This window comes from Meleagris gallopavo, chromosome 1 (genome assembly GCF_905368555.1).
Source record: "Meleagris gallopavo chromosome 1, MGAL_WU_HG_1.1, whole genome shotgun sequence".
NCBI classification, from domain to species: domain Eukaryota; kingdom Metazoa; phylum Chordata; class Aves; order Galliformes; family Phasianidae; genus Meleagris; species Meleagris gallopavo.
Window position 1 is genome coordinate 76,411,246 of NC_139404.1, and position 15,560 is coordinate 76,426,805.

The 15,560-nt window shown below is 39.9% G+C and overlaps 1 protein-coding gene across 4 annotated transcripts in view; it reads left to right on the plus strand.

Moving 5' to 3' along the window:
• Nucleotides 1–10,523, plus strand: part of FAM131B (family with sequence similarity 131 member B) — a 28,159-nt gene extending 17,636 nt beyond the window's left edge. The window contains exons 1-7 of one of the 4 annotated variants that reach the window (XM_085235945.1): nt 3,298–3,402; nt 4,956–4,991; nt 7,163–7,275; nt 7,454–7,547; nt 8,128–8,325; nt 8,658–8,801; nt 9,244–10,523. In XM_085235945.1, coding sequence (XP_085092071.1) covers nt 7,186–7,275; nt 7,454–7,547; nt 8,128–8,325; nt 8,658–8,801; nt 9,244–9,788 — 1,071 coding nt within the window. In that variant the 5' untranslated portion in view covers nt 3,298–3,402; nt 4,956–4,991; nt 7,163–7,185 and the 3' untranslated portion in view covers nt 9,789–10,523. Of the gene's footprint in view, nt 1–3,292; nt 3,403–4,955; nt 4,992–7,162; nt 7,276–7,453; nt 7,548–8,114; nt 8,326–8,657; nt 8,802–9,243 lie in introns of those variants that run through there. The other 3 variants (XM_085235941.1, XM_085235936.1, XM_085235932.1) reach the window with 3 other exon arrangements.
• Nucleotides 10,524–15,560: the final 5,037 nt, after the last annotated feature.

A 15,560-nucleotide genomic window follows, 5' to 3' on the forward strand; every position in this document is an offset into this window, starting at 1 on the left:
ATCTGTCAGAGCAGAACTTGGTCTTTCATGTCTATTCATTAATGTTGCTCTGGCTGTTTCTAGCAGAATTGGAGGAAAAAAAAAAAAAAACAACCACAAAACCCCACCACTAAACTTTTCCTACTTTCAGTAAGTGGAAGTAACATTGCCCCAGGCTCAACGCCAGTTAGAGTCCAGAGATTTCCTTTTCTACCACAGTGTGTGATGTTGTAACACTTGAGCAGATATTTATATATTTTTGCCTCGCAAAACATTTTGTAGATATTAAAGAGGTATTCTCTCCTAAAATCTTTCTTAGTATCTGTGAAACTGTTTGGACCAAGAATTTTCAGTAATTGTTCAATCTGTAAATACATTTTATAGGCTTTCAGTTCTACTACTACAGAGCAAGCATGGACTTTGAGACAAATAATAGTTTGATAATTCACTTCAACTACTTGATGCCACCATCTGCCAGAATAATATTTTCTACAGTCTAACACTTCATGGAGACCATCAGCGTGTTAGCAATACTGAGATTAAAAAAAAAATTGAGTGTCTGTGCCAAACTTTGAGACTGTTAAGTCACATCTACTGAGCACCTGACTCCGTGAGGTTGGTCTCTCTGTTTAAGGTTTCTTTGTGGTACGTTTTCAGAACAGCACTGCAGCCTGTTTTGAACTGTATGCCAGGATGTTGAGACTTGCAGTAGCACTGCAGCACTATACTCAACAGCTGAACGTACAGGAATGAGACCGAGGATAAATGGAGATAAAACAGCCTTGGCACTACTGTTTAAAGCCTATAGCAAAGGCTTTTGCATTGCTGCCTTTTGCTCTGAAGTGGTAGTGTCTCCTGCTTCTCCAGTCACATCATCTCTGCAGTAGGACAGCCCCTAGCCTCCCCTTCTGTGTGACGGATGGGGTGCTGATGGAGCAAAGAAGCAATCTGCCTCCACAAGAAGTGGCAACCTGGTCCCAGCAAGCAGAGGTGGGCTCTCACTCCTACTCCTGACTCCACTGTCAGACTCCCACGTACCTCTGTTGATTCCTCAGCTCCTCCTGCCCACATTCAGCTGGGCTGCACAGTCTGTGCAGTGGCTGTGTCTGGATCCTGGTCTCTACAGTTGCTGGCACCCAGACATATAAACCTTCAAGGCTGCAGCCCTGTCCAGATGCTGGTACAGATCCCTCACCGACAAGTCAAACTTCATTTTCAGTAACGTTCAGGCGCTCTATTTGGGCTCTCTGTGCTCCTTTGTGGGTGTGCAGGTGGGCTTTTATCACATAATCTAACATGCTCTGCAAAGAAGTATGCCTGCAGTCTGAAGCTGAATAAACTGATCAGAATTTAACACAAAATTGTACAGTTGTAGCACATGAATTGATCATGCTTAATAGTAATTGCAATTAGAAATAAATAATGGAGCTCAGTAAGGACAAATACATGCATGTACTTGCTAGGAAAATTAGTCAAGGTGATCACAGCATTGAAGAGTAGTCTTTGTTGTGCTCATTATAGCCAAATCCTGCCTCCTCCTGAAATCTGTTTGGGTCTGACCTCTAATGCACAGCCTTGTAGCAGACAGTACAGGAATCTGTTTTTTTTTCTTTTAAGTTTTCTGAATAGCTTCTGCTTTGCTCAGCCTAGTCAGTAGCACATGGGGGATGCTATTAAAGCACTCAATTCCAATTATCCTGATAAAGAGAAACATAATTTGAGTGTGAGGGGGGGAAAAATATGATTTGATTCTCTTAAAGAGATCTTACACAGCAGAAAGCGATGAGCTGTGAGGTGTTGTGATTGCTAAATCGAATAACATTTGCTTTCTGCTGGTTTTTGGCTCACCATGCTTATCCTTTTTTAACATACCAAATTAATGTTTTTGCATTTTGAATTCTAGCTGAGTGTGTCTCGGGCTTCCTCATGCTTACAGGCCTGTGTAGGGAAGGGGATTGCACAACACCTCTTGCCTGTCAGAGGATCTGGTGGTGGCAAGCCAGTGTAGATGTGCCAGAGCTGCTAGAACAAGCAAGTGGGTCTTCATATGTCTGTGGTGAAGAAAGCAAAGAGCAACTAAAAAGTTAAAAGCTGTTGAAAATAGCACCATTCACATCCACAAACATCTATTTTTAAATAGAGATTGCTCAATTGATCCAGGAATCGATTATCATCGTAGGAGCTGTCCTTCTTTCTAGATTCCCAAAAGCTCAGTTTTAAACGTAACACAGTCTTCTCCATGACATGGATGAGGGAATAAAATATTTTTAAACAGAGTTTAAGGATGGTGCAATAAAAAGAGCAGTAGATAGCCAAATGGACAGAGAAGTCATATGGAGAAATCTTTTTTCCTTGGCTACTTGAAGTGTGTTACTTCAGATTTAGTTTCACTTATATTAAAATTAAGTCTTTAGTAATTTTTGTCTTTATTCTTTCAATTTTATTAATTTTATATTATTAATATTTATTTTAATTTGATCTTTTAAGTTGCATTAAAATGCTTCTAAGATCAAACAGCACAGGCTGCCTTTGAATGGTTGAAAATCTTAGAAAGCTGTGCAGAAAGCACAAGGATCACAGTGAACCAACAGCTGGATGTGAGAATCTGCTGCAAGTTTATGACACAATGGGTTAGTTAGTCATTTTTGCCTTTATTAGCAGAATGGGTGCAAGCAGTCCTGCAATATTATGCATTCTTTCATGTCTGTGTTTTGAAGAACTAAAAAATGTGAGATGTCTTTTTTTTTAAAAGATGAGCTTTATTAAGAGAGATGGAAAGACTCTATAGAGTAAGAAACCTAAGGATCTCAGTCTGTTTAATTTATCAAGAAGAAAATCAAGTGAATGAGTAACTTTTCTGAAATGTAATGACAGGTATTAAAAAAACTCTTTAATCTTGCTGAGAAAGGCAAAGTAGGGACAGCACCTCTAAATTGAAGCCAAACTAATTCAAACTAGAGAGGAGAAATGCCTTTTTAAGTGATGAAGGCTTAATAATGAAACAGGATATCAAAAGAATTGGTTGTTTCTCAGTCAGACGTGATGACTAGATTCTTTTATTTTGGGGAGCTATGGTTTAGCCAAGCATACATTCTGCTTAAGAACAACGCAAATGACTTGACTTCATGTGGGGATATCTATGTGAAATGTAGTAGTTGATGATGTACAGGTGATCTGATTAAAATCACGTCTGGTTTAAGGCTACTGTTGTCTTAAGGTCAGTGATTCTACTGTACGCTAAACTGACTTGACTTAAGAATGCTAAAACGCATTGTAGTGACAATTGGAAGCCTGACTAGATGTGTTCCCACAGGAAATGAGGTGATTGCAGTAGACTGGAAGGGACTGAAAGATGTGGACCAAATCAATATGGACAGCACCAGTTCACTACATGGCAGCAGCTTCCATCGTCCTTCTACTGAGGTGAGTGCTTGTCCCAGATACACTTATCCAAGGGGATTGAAAAATTTCAGTTCCTTGTGTGTTCAGAAATGTATGCTGAGCATCACTAGTATCATCTCGGAGAGGACAAGAGTGTTAATATACACCCAAGGATCAGACTTCTATATCTGTGCAGTTTGGTTTGTTTAGAATAGAGTTGAGTCATTCTGTATAGACTATCTAGAGTGAGTAAGAGTTGCAAATGAAAGTGCTTTTAACCACTGACAACTGGGATAGATAGAATACGAATAAAACTGTGGCAGTTCTGGCAAACCTGTAGGTCTGCATTCCTTGAAGTATGGATTTACTAAAATGCCCAACACCATGGCTCTACAGCCATACCATGTTTTGAAGAAATGTGTTTGTCTCCATTTTGATATTTAGGAATTTATTCACTAGTAATTCACTGCCAATTGATTTACCATTTAGTACCTCAATGTGTGATTCATTTCCTGTTCTGAGTTAGTGCAGCTTAGATACCTGAACTTTCAGGTCTGTAAGGTTCAGGGCAAGCAATCATGGTTAGTAAAAACATTAAACTGTTTAAAACAAATAACATTTTGAAAATCACAGATAATGTTCGTAAATAACATACAACTTAAATAATCTAATGAAGTGCCAGTCATGTAGGCATTTTATTTCCTTATTACACTACTATCTTGGAATGCAGCTCTAAGAAACCAGGAGTTTTGTGAAATCCTGATAGAAATTGGCTTAACCTTGTATGGAAAACTCAGTTGAAGTTTAACACAGATCTATAACTCACTGAACATAAACTCTACCTCATGGAACATTTTGATTTGTATGAATAGTTACTATGACTAGAACTTATTCATCTAAGTTTTCCTGAGTGCTCACATCACAAAACCAAGATGTTGAGATGTGAGCCCTCCCAGCTGAGGGATGAAGTGCTACCATACTGACTGGTAGGGAAAATGGATCAGGTTTGCAACTAAAAAATGGATCAGTGGACAAACTGAAAGATTACAAGAGAAAATAATTTCAGGAGAAAATCAGTCTGGAACTTGTTATATTATGCTAAAAATACATAGGTAGTGTGGCTCCTCCTTGTGTTAGCCTCAGAGGGATGCACCACCCACACAAGGTTGCCAGCGTTGCACTATTTAGCAAAGAAGTTAGAAGGGGAGTCTTACCGAAAGGTGTTTGTATTTCTCTCTCCCTTAGACTCTTTATCATCATATTTACTTGTACACCTTCAAGCACTATGGCACCTACAGACACCACAATCAACTGCAAGGAACCGTCTGGATGTGGTGGTCAGGGATGTGATTTAGTGGCAGGTTGTTAAAGTTAAGGTAGTGTGGTTAGGTTGTAGTTGGACTTGGTGATCTATAAGGTCTTTTCCAACCTGAGCAATTCTATGTTTCTATTCTATGAACGAAGCCAGATTGGAAGACACATTGTTTAATTCCCCAGACAAAGTAGAGGCTGTTGATTATCACTAACTACTAGAGAGGTGCATGACAATTTGCAGTGTTGTTCGCTAACATGATGTCCTTTTTTGCTTTCTTCAGCAAACACGGACAGATTTCTCCTGGGATGGTATCAATGTGAGTGTGCGCCATACTACTGTTCATATTTTTAATCATAGGACATAGTGGCAGTAATGATGGAAACATGGCTGAAAGTCTTAACTGCCACTGAAATTCTGAGCATTGCCTAAGATTCACAGGATGCTGCTGAAATGTTGTTTGCCGCTGTGGCTTTTGTTGTCTGGCAGGTATTTAGATCTGGCTATTAAGTTGCCTTTTTCCCTTTGAGATAAATGTCTGTCATTTCTGATGTTCTCTTTGTGAGATTTCTGGATGCTGTTAGATAAAAAAGTATAGCTAGCGTGTTTTAAAAATCCATAGTCTTTAATTACAGCATCATTTGATCTTTTTCAGGAGTTTGTAGAAAGTGTATCTATCATTTTCAGCTGTATACAGAAGTAAGGCAATTTTTACTGTCCCCTGAGGGAAATGGTCAGAACCAGTTTACTTCAGTTAACAAGTAGAAGAAGAAACAAGCAAACTTTATAACAAACAAATTTAATAATATGTTTCCTGTTGCTCTTAATACCTACACCATAAAAAAGTGTTTTTTTTTTTTTTTTTTTCCCCCACTAATACAAAACCAGCATCCTGAAAAGGGAATAATGTTTATTATTGCTATCAAAGTATTCTGCTCTAGTAGATTAAAAGAGGTGTTCAAATAGATTAGTTCTGATAGTTTGGTACCTTGAAAGAAAGAATTAGGGATGCATTTTTGGTAGTGTAAGCATTTTCAAAATCCTGATGCTTTTGAAAGTTTAAAACGGGTTTCCTGTGACTTGAGAGCACTTAAGTCACTTAATAGCAAGGAGACGTAGCTTTTTAACCAATCCTCATTCTACTGACAACTCATTCATTGTGACACTTATAGCTAGGGATCTTTTGCCTGGGCTCAGCTAGAGAAAAAATTTGTGGGAAAATTGCAGTGCATGCAGCAGCTGTCTAGAATAAATTTTATCTTGCTGCACTTCTGCCTAGCTGAAAGCAAGGTACACATAGTCATGTTTCCTTAAAGATAATGGAAGACAATTTCCTTATTTGCAACTTCTCATTTTTCCAACCCACTCTGAATCCATAGCACTCTGATTTCTCAAAGTGTCTCTTTTTTTCTTCCTCAGTGTAATTCTGTATATCTTCATTGATGTCAAAGCTGGCTTATGAGTTTCCCTCTCTTTCTTTTCACTCTTGCCTTCATGCTATAGCTGTCCAGCCTTGGAATCGTAGAGACCTGCAGATACTTTCTGTTCTAGGTCATTTTCATGAGGGGGCTCAATGCAGTCCCCAGACTTTTTTGAAACAAATGGGCAGACAATGAACCTAGGCAGGAATGACCAGAAGTGGCATAGCCTGACCATTCTTTAACCAGCTGTACCATCAAAGGAGATGGATCATTGGACAAGGACTATGTTCTCTGCTACACCTTTCAATTTTTACTGTTCTTCTCTCACTTTCTGATAGCTTCAGCTCATGTGTTACGCACACCTGTGGCTGCAAAGTTACAGGATGCCTCAACTCCTGCAGTTACATTCACTTTTCAAAGAAACTCGCCTTTCTTAGCTTAGCAATTGGCAGAGATTATATGCAGTTCAGTATCTTTACATTACCTTTCTTTGCCTCTAACTACTTTACTGCCTACTTACTGCACCTCTTAGTTTTCCTGAGACCTGTCCCTGTGACCAATAGTTGCTTTATGTCAGGATTTAAAATTTCCCATCATAGTCACTACTTTTGAATATGCTGTTGTTTGGGTGCCCAGTATGAACATGATGGACTTGAAATGAAGAGCAGAAGCAATGCTTGTTTAGCCCTTATGAAAATATAGTCTCAAATGCAATGCCCAGCATCTTTAGAGGAGACTATTGAACTCATCTTGAGAGATTGTGTTCTATGATGTTTGTGACTGCCTGTACTTGTTTTTCAGAGACTGATGATGAATGCAGAGAAGAGAGTAAAGGGAATTTAGTAAAATTGTAGATCTCATTTCCAAACTAGAATGAATGAAGAATACACTGATAAAGTCACATTCATTTTAAGACTATGTAAACTATGTATACAAGAAGTAAATACTAAAACCAATGTATGAAATAATATCTGTAATGCGATGCATATTTGTGTGTTTTGTTTATCACATTGTCAGCTCTCCATTGTAAGCTTCCTGAATTGTCCATCAACCATGCATTGCCTTTCAGATAAAGAGCTGGAACAGGGCAGCATGTCCATGGAGGATTGGAAGCAGCCAAAGGGAGGCTTCTCACAGCCTGATTCTGCCTCTGCCACTGACCTTACCTCATTCAGTACCACAGTTATGCAATATCTAATACTAGTTAAATAGCCTCTAATTTTTCCATCCTTTGTTTTGTTGTCTTATTGCTTGCTTCTGCTCTTCATCTTTCCCATACCTTCTGAAATTGTTGAACTGATTTCCATTCAGTTTCTTTTCACCTTCCTGTATATCATTTCTTCATATTCTTTCTTTTCAGCTCTCCATGGAAGATACAACCTCCATTCTCCCCAAGCTGAAACGTAACTCCAATGCTTATGGGATTGGGGCTTTGGCTAAATCATCTTTCTCTGGTGAGGTCCTTAAAACTTGGGTTTATCCTTGGCAGCTTCTCTCCACAAACCTTTATGCCTCTTCCCATAGCTCCCTGTTGCTTTCCCAACTTCTCCCTTCTGACTCATGCTTATTCTAGGCCTTAAAGTAGTTTCACCACCACGGTTCTAGATACATAAATCTCTTAGCTGTTGCACTTTCAAAGAGCTAATTTTGCTTCTGACCATGCACCCCAGCTCAGACATCTTCATTTGTATTCCCTCAAAACCCATTTTCTATTTCTTAGTTTGTTCACTTCCAGGTTTCACCACTCATGCTCAATTCTGTTCTAAATGGATTCTAGGCAAGGAAGGAAATAGCCTTTCATATTTGGGGTTTCTCCTTCCCCCCCTGAGAACTAGTCCAAGAAAAGGTGGAGAAACTCTCCTTGAGAGGGATACAGTGGAAGGTGTGATACATCCCAGCCCACCCAACCCAAGGCCTGAACCTAGTTAGGAAAGGAGGGGAGAAATCTCACTTCAAAGAGAGGAAAAACAGCATGGCAGACACTCTGGAACTGTGTAATAGCCCCTCCTTGTTTTCTAATGTCTGGTCCCTTAGGGATATCCCGCAGCATGAAGGACCATGTTACAAAGCCAACGGCTATGGGCCAAGGCCGTGTGGCTCACATGATTGAATGGCAAGGTTGGGGTAAAGGTAACAGCCAGCAGCAACAGCATACGCATGAGACGGCACGCAAAGATGCTGACGCCTACTCAGACCTGAGTGACGGTGAAAAGGAGGCCCGGTTCCTTGCAGGTAGCTCTTTTTTTTTTTTTTTTTTTTGCATGAGAATTGGGTTAGTTGGGATGTTCCAGAGCAGAATCCCTGATACAATGTGCAGAAACCTGATAAACATACTCAGGAGAGCCTCTGGGTGGTTCATATGGCAGATGGAGATGAGAGACTGTAGTTAGAATATTCCCAATGGAATGCAAAGTGGAGAGGGCAAGAGCCAACTGTGGGTAATGGGCATTGCTAAAGTAGAACTAGAGTGGAACAGTGGGACTAGGAGATGCGGTTAAAAAGGGGGATAAGAGATGAAGATATTCACACGCTTCTGCTCTCTGTCCACGTCTCTTTTGGCACAGGAGTGATGGAGCAATTTGCCATATCAGAGGCGACTCTCATGGCCTGGTCCTCCATGGATGGTGAGGATGTGAGTGTAAACTCTAATCAGGAGAATCCAGCGGGCAATTACTCTGAAAATTATCAGGAACTAATGGAGAGCCAAGGTGAGTTCTAGCACCTCTTGCTAATCTTGAAATTAGCCCCCTCTTTCAGTCTTGGTATCGTGTTGCTCTCTTTCCACTTGCCCTTTTTCGTTCTGTAGCCTCAAATTTCAGGGCTGAAATCAAGGAAAGCCATCACCTATTTGCTATCCAAGGAATCTAATATTAACAGGGAGGCTCCAAAGCCCAGTTTCTTCGGCTTGCTGGGCATGACTGTGGAAAGCCTCCAACTCTTGCAGTCACTTGTGGATGTAATGAGATTCAGATGCCTGCTGCTTAGAACTGCCTTTCATCTTCTCCCTGTAAAGGATTTATCCCTCTCCTCCCCTGTAAAGGATTTATCCATATTGCCCTATACAGTACTATGTACAGACACCCAAGCTATCTAAATGAACCAGCTTGGCTTACGTTGTCTAATGGTATTGTTTCCCTTCTTTTCCTGCAGAGCACATGGCCCAGACGCAGTATGATAGCTGGCCTCATTCCTATGTCTCACAGGGCATGTATTGCTTAGGTTCATCTGATGCCTGGGAGACCAGTGATCAGTCCCTCATTGCTTCCCCAGCAACTGGCTCCTACTTAGGCCAGAATTTTGATGAGTCGCAGACAAACCTTCAGGAAAGTATTTTGATTCAGAGCAGCCTTCTCCAGCAGCAACAGCTGCAGCAACAGCAGCAGGAGCAAAACTTCATCCAGAGCACGGGGCTGGTCCATGTGTGGCCTCTGCAGACTGCACAGGGTGGGAGTGGGGCTGAATCCAGCACTTACATGGAGGACCACCTTGAGGATAATGGGAACCCACGGCTGGAGAAGGCTCCTCTCCTAAACAAGAAGCCCTCTCCAGAGGAGGATGATGTAGTATGCCGGGACCTGGAATCGCTGTCTCCTCGAGAGGAGATGGAACATGCTGCGTTGAGCCGCAAAGTCTCTGATGTAACCTCTTCTGGGGTGCAGTCTTTTGATGAGGAAGAGGGAGAAACAAACAACTGATGCTTTTTGTGAAATTCTCATCACTGCTGAACAAAGAGTGGGGTGGCAAGGAATGAAATGACAGGGATTATTCTCTCCAGCTCCCCATACTTTCAAGCAGACACACTTTCAGTTTCTGACATTTAATTATTTTTTCAAACAAGAGGAAAATCTCAAAGTGATTGACACATGAAGACCTCTTCTTTCCCTCTACAATGAACACATCTTCAATTTTCATTGCTCTGAGCAATGCACCTGAGGTGCTTGGAGAGATCTGGATTGGTAAATCATTTCTAAATCTTTTAAATACGAAGTCTTGGCTCTGGATTCAAACTCTTCTGGTATAGGGATGTGGCTGATGAGATAGGCTTGATATAGGGAGTGGCTTTGTGGCTAGGATCCCTTCTGACAAAATGGATATTGCTTTGTGGACATGATGTTTTTGATAGAATATATGAATATGGACTGTTTTAAAATGAAGATATGGCTTTACAAATATAGATTGCACTAGTATAGTGATTGTGGCTGCTACAGAGAATAAGGCTGTATTCAATACAGACTGTACTGAGATGAAGGATTCACTGTGTAACCAGATCCTCAATAGCACCTTGATATGAAATTGTAGGCTCAGTGGATACAGACTGCGCTCCATGGGCTGTGCTGCAGTACAGACGGTCTGGCTCTGTGTGCATGGCTGTACTGTGGCATGGAGGAATGAGTGCAGATATGTATCTAACCCTGCTCTGAGATACTCATGCCTTGGTTTCTTCGTAGTCTTTATTTGTTTCTCTCTTTGACATTTCTATCTTCCCAGGAGCTGGCAGGAATGCTGTGTCCTTTTGGCATTGGGCACCAAATATCAGTAGAAAGGACTTTATCAGCTACTGAGTCAGTCACCAAGAGCTGACTCTTGTGGGGGGCTTGAGAACATGTCCATCTTGGTGCTGCTGCAGCATCCTTATGTCTTTTCCTTTGCCAGCAGCATTGGCAGACCAAGAGAGTCTGCAAATCCAGGAATAGCATGTACAGCTATGAGATCACAGATTTCCAGTTTACACTGGAATTTTCAGTTGTTGCTTTTTAAAAAAAAAAATGTTTTATATTGCTGTTTAAGTGTTCCTAAAAAAGCAGTTAGTAGTGGTGAAAGCCTGTACTCCTGTTGTTACTTATTATAAATTCTGCACCTTTCCCATTTCTGCTACTCCTTCTGCAGTGCCAAACATAGATGGAGGAAAGGGGCTAGAGACAAAGTTTCTTCCTATTTCTTTCCTCTCCTTACTTATATTTTTTCTTTTGTTTTCCTACCTTCAGACAATGTAAATAACAGTCAACAGCTTGGTCTGTTTCTTTTGTCATCTCTGCTCTTTTTTTTAGGAGTGGAGAAAGCTGATTTTATAAGTTTTTTTTCTATTTGTTTAGCTCTATTTTTTCTTTTTTTTGTTAAAAAAAAATTACAGTTCGTTGACTAGTGGGAATTTGGTCTCTCACAGTTTCTCACTGTGTTTCTATGGACCTCCTTTTGAAGGGAAAGGTCTTTGTAAGGTAACTGAAAAACTGTTGTCTTCTAAGCTTTCACCAGAAAACAAATGGGAACAGAAAAAAAAAAAACAAATAAATTGTACAAGGCTATTGATTTTGCTAGAGAGCTGAACAGAACAGTAGAAATTACACACGTTGAGTTTTAATTGCAATATCTCTAGGAACAAAGCATCAGCAAAGCATGGGTTTGGATGGAATACTAGATCTGATGAGCTAGAGGAAGGAATTTGTCTGGACACTGCCCTACTGTGCCAGGGGCATCTCTTTTCCACTTTCTCTGATTCATACCTACTCTGTTCAATTCATCAAGTGTTTGTCTTCCTTGCCTCCTCTTCAGGCTTGTATTTTTGGATTACAGGAGAATAAGTGCTCACTTCCTGATTCAGCTTTAGACTCATCAAGAATGTCTAAAGAGAGTGAAATGTGACCAAAATAGCATCATCAGATGTCAGAGTTCAGACAGCTCCTGGCAAGCAATGTTGCCTATGTCCAGGAATTATGAAAAGTACAAATGGGACTCTCAGGTAAAACTTTATCCCACCCAGCTTTCTCTCACATTGGCAGCTGTATGAAGAGGGAACTCTAAGAACTCCCAGGTCTTTCCAGCCCTCACCATTTCAAGAGGCTCTGTCTTCCCTCTCTGTTGTTGCTCTAACAGAAAAGACCTCTGGGATTTTTAAGTAAGATTGATAATTTGGTATAGGTAAGAGATAAAAACTTTTGTGACTTTTTTTTTAGTCAATTTCCTTGGGTTTTCTTAAATCTGTCTTAGGAGGTAGCTCTTCTCCTGAATGATGGACTTTAAATTTCTCTGTGCAGATGTTTACACATTCAAGTGCTAACTTCCCCTGGGCAGCAGCACTTGTTGAAGATGATTAACAGTTCTTTCAGGGTCTCTGCTAGCTCATTTTCCTGAACTGGCTTTGATCTAGTCGTGGATCAGGGCCCAGGAAATCACACTAACTGGAGCAGGGGACAGGGCAAGTGCCAAGGGCACCTCAGCAGAGGACAAATGAGGAAATGTTAATCCTTTGTTACTTCTTTAAAAAAAAAAAAAAAATCAGGGAAACAGAATGGTCTGGTATGTTTCTTTGTGGAAGAAGATTGGAGTGGTTTGTTGCTTTTTTCTCATAAGCCTCTCTAGGACCAATATGGATGGTCACAGTGTTTCAGAGAAGCTTCAAATTATCTTTCCATGTTGTCTATGTGACTGAGACAAGTGGGCCATCTTGTCTGTTTTTTTCTTTTTTTTTTTTTGTACTGTGAGCATTTAATAAGGCATATAATCAGTGTCTAAAAGGTATACATTTCCTCCATGCAAGGGAATGACAAGGAAATATCTACATTGGAAAAAGCATGGAAAAAAAAAAAAAATTGAACTTACGGAAAGTTCTATGGATTTCAGTAGCAAGGGAAAACCTGTCTAGAGTTTTCTAGCCTGCTGTATAATTTCATAACCTGATCTCTAGAAATGTATAGATAGACTCATTCTTTGTGGAGTCTACTGAGTTTGAGGAGCACTCTGAAAACTTTAAAGCTTACTAAATTCTATAAATTTTTTTCATAAAGGTCATGACATTCTGTGAATAAAATAAAATTCCAGCCTATTTCTGAAAGATGAATAAGGCTATTTTTTACAACCTCTCCACAATCCAGAAGATAAATGTATCTGCCTTTCTAATTGAAAGGAACTTGACTGGAGATAGCAGGCCACCCATAATCACTTGCTACTTGAGTAAGCATCCAGAGCTGAACTGGAAAGATGATTTGAATATAAGAGAGAGGTTTGTATAACCTGGCCTTTTCTATAGGCTTGCTGCTTGTGTGTATCCTCTATCAGAGAGAGGTAGCTGGAACCTAAAGCACGTTTTCCAAAAAAGCCATCATTATATAGTTACATCTATTGAAGCATATGGAAGGCACAGGTGCTCTCTGAGCAAAATTTGGCTTCCAGTTCTTTATCCTGGTGAGGGTGGATGAGTTGTACAGTGTCCAGCCAAGTACTCAGAGTGCAAATTGAACAGTGAGGCTGAAAATAGTAAGGAAACGTAAGCTGAGTATACATGATCTATTGTCAGGGTTGCTTATTTTTGATCAATTATACTGCTTGATTTAAACTCAGAAAATGGAATGAGGGAGAAATAAGAACATCGGCTTGGCAAAATCTTGGCAGATTTGTTATATTAAGATTTGGAACAAGTGCTGGAACCAGCAGCTTTGGGCTGCCCTAATAATGCATGAAAAGTGACTACCTCAGAACATTGGAGATGAGCACGTTTCATCTCTAAGGCATATTCTAAAGGCATTGATCAAAGAAAGTGGCTAGGAAAGTGAGGCACTTTAGAACCACTGAATATTGGTTTCGGCCTCTACCTTCCTAGTAGCTGTTAATCTTCCCTTTATGACGATTGATATAATTCGCTGAATGTCAGACTATTGCTTAATTGTTCCCCTTTTTTTCAGTGATGGCATCAGAAATGACGTAATGCTAGTGCTCCTGTTCCTGTTGTTATATGACTTAGAGGGAGGGCAGATCTTATTTACTTTACCTAAGACACAGTGGAGGGCCCCTGTTTAGGCAGCTCTGGACTGCACCCATCCAGTTCAGTAATATGAGATCTACAGATCCTGCTGTGTTTCACAGGATGAGTTCCTTTCATTCAGGGCTCTGGGATTACAGTGATTCAACAATTTTGCTTGTTTGGTCCAAACCTTAAAGTCAAGAACCATACAGGAGAAGCTTACATAATTTTTTCCTTATATACACATTTTAAGCATTCTTCACACTCATTTTGAGTTTTCTTCAACCCCATTACCTCACACTCTGGGATGGAGAAGTCAATCTGCTGCTTCAGTTTCTGTGCTTCTAAATCAGCAACTTCTGGGAAACCGCTAACAAGTCACCCACTTCCCTTTTCTCTTACTCCTTTAAGACTTTAAATCATCTTTCATGGTAAGCTTGCAGCAGAGAACAGAGTTTAACCATAACTTTAAATGATAAAATGGTACTCACCTCCCACAGCCCTTGTACAGATACTGATACACGGCTGACCCCACAGCAAACCTTTATACTCTACTGCAAAAGGGAATAGGGAACAGCTGTGAGAAGATGGAGAATGAACATTATTCTCAGCATCTGGCATTTATATCAGATTAGGTAAACTGTGAAAGTCCACTTTGAAATTGTATCTCCATGACAAGTCTAAGCTGCCAAAAGAAGCTGTCATGCTTCCTGCCTTTCCTCTCCACAATTGTATGCTTCTGCTGCCTAAGAAGCATGAGTATTAACATTCATTTGGCTGCTCAGGAACTGGCACCAATGAAAATGAACTCAGTTCCTATTAAAACAAGAGTTTCAGCAATTTTTATTGTTTCACTTGGTGAGCCAAGTGTTGGTGAGTTCCTGTGAAATGTGCAGATACTCAAGTTATTTCTCTGATTGCAGATGCAACTCATTGTGAAATTTCTATCCAATTAGAATAAAGTTACTTGGTATGTGAGGGAGGATATACTTTTCCATCATCTTTGAAAAACAGTTCACAACATGCTTAGTTCTTCAGGGGAATTGTGTAAGAAATACTCAAAATATTAAATTACTATTTTCCAAATGAAGTTAATGTGAATTCTGTCTCTAGTAGACAAGCAAAATATCTAAATTTAGCTCAGTTTGCCTTTACAGTTGTTTTGGTAATTGCCAAGAAAGAGAAATAAACAAATAAATACACCTCTAAGTATTGTGGAGAGCAGGGTTAGATTTTTAGTTGTTCCTAACTTTTAATCTGTACCACATTGATCTGTTCAGTTTACCAAAGTCCCTACTGTCTTGCAGTCTAAGATTCTTCCATTTATTTTTTTTCTGGATGGAATATCCCTTGTTTAGAGTTGCCTGAACAAGGAACAAATCGTCATTTCCCTTAAACTAATTGTTTGACTTTTTTTTTTCTTTTTCCCCCCAAAAGAAGAACAAGAAAGGAAATAGAAATGAAACCCATTCCAATACAGAGATTATCAGCAATACGAGCTTAGGACTAGAAAAATATAAGTAACAGATTCATTGTGAATTTGATTCTGGCTTCCCTGTAGTAATCTGATGGGGAAAGATTGCTATGCCATGGCTCAGGGAAAGGAAAAAATAAACAGGGAACATGTTAGTAAAGTAGTGCCTATTAGAAATAAACGTATGTGTAGCACAGCCTACAGTCATTAAAGCACAGTCTCAAATATGAATGCAGGCTGCAAAGTCAACATCAGGTG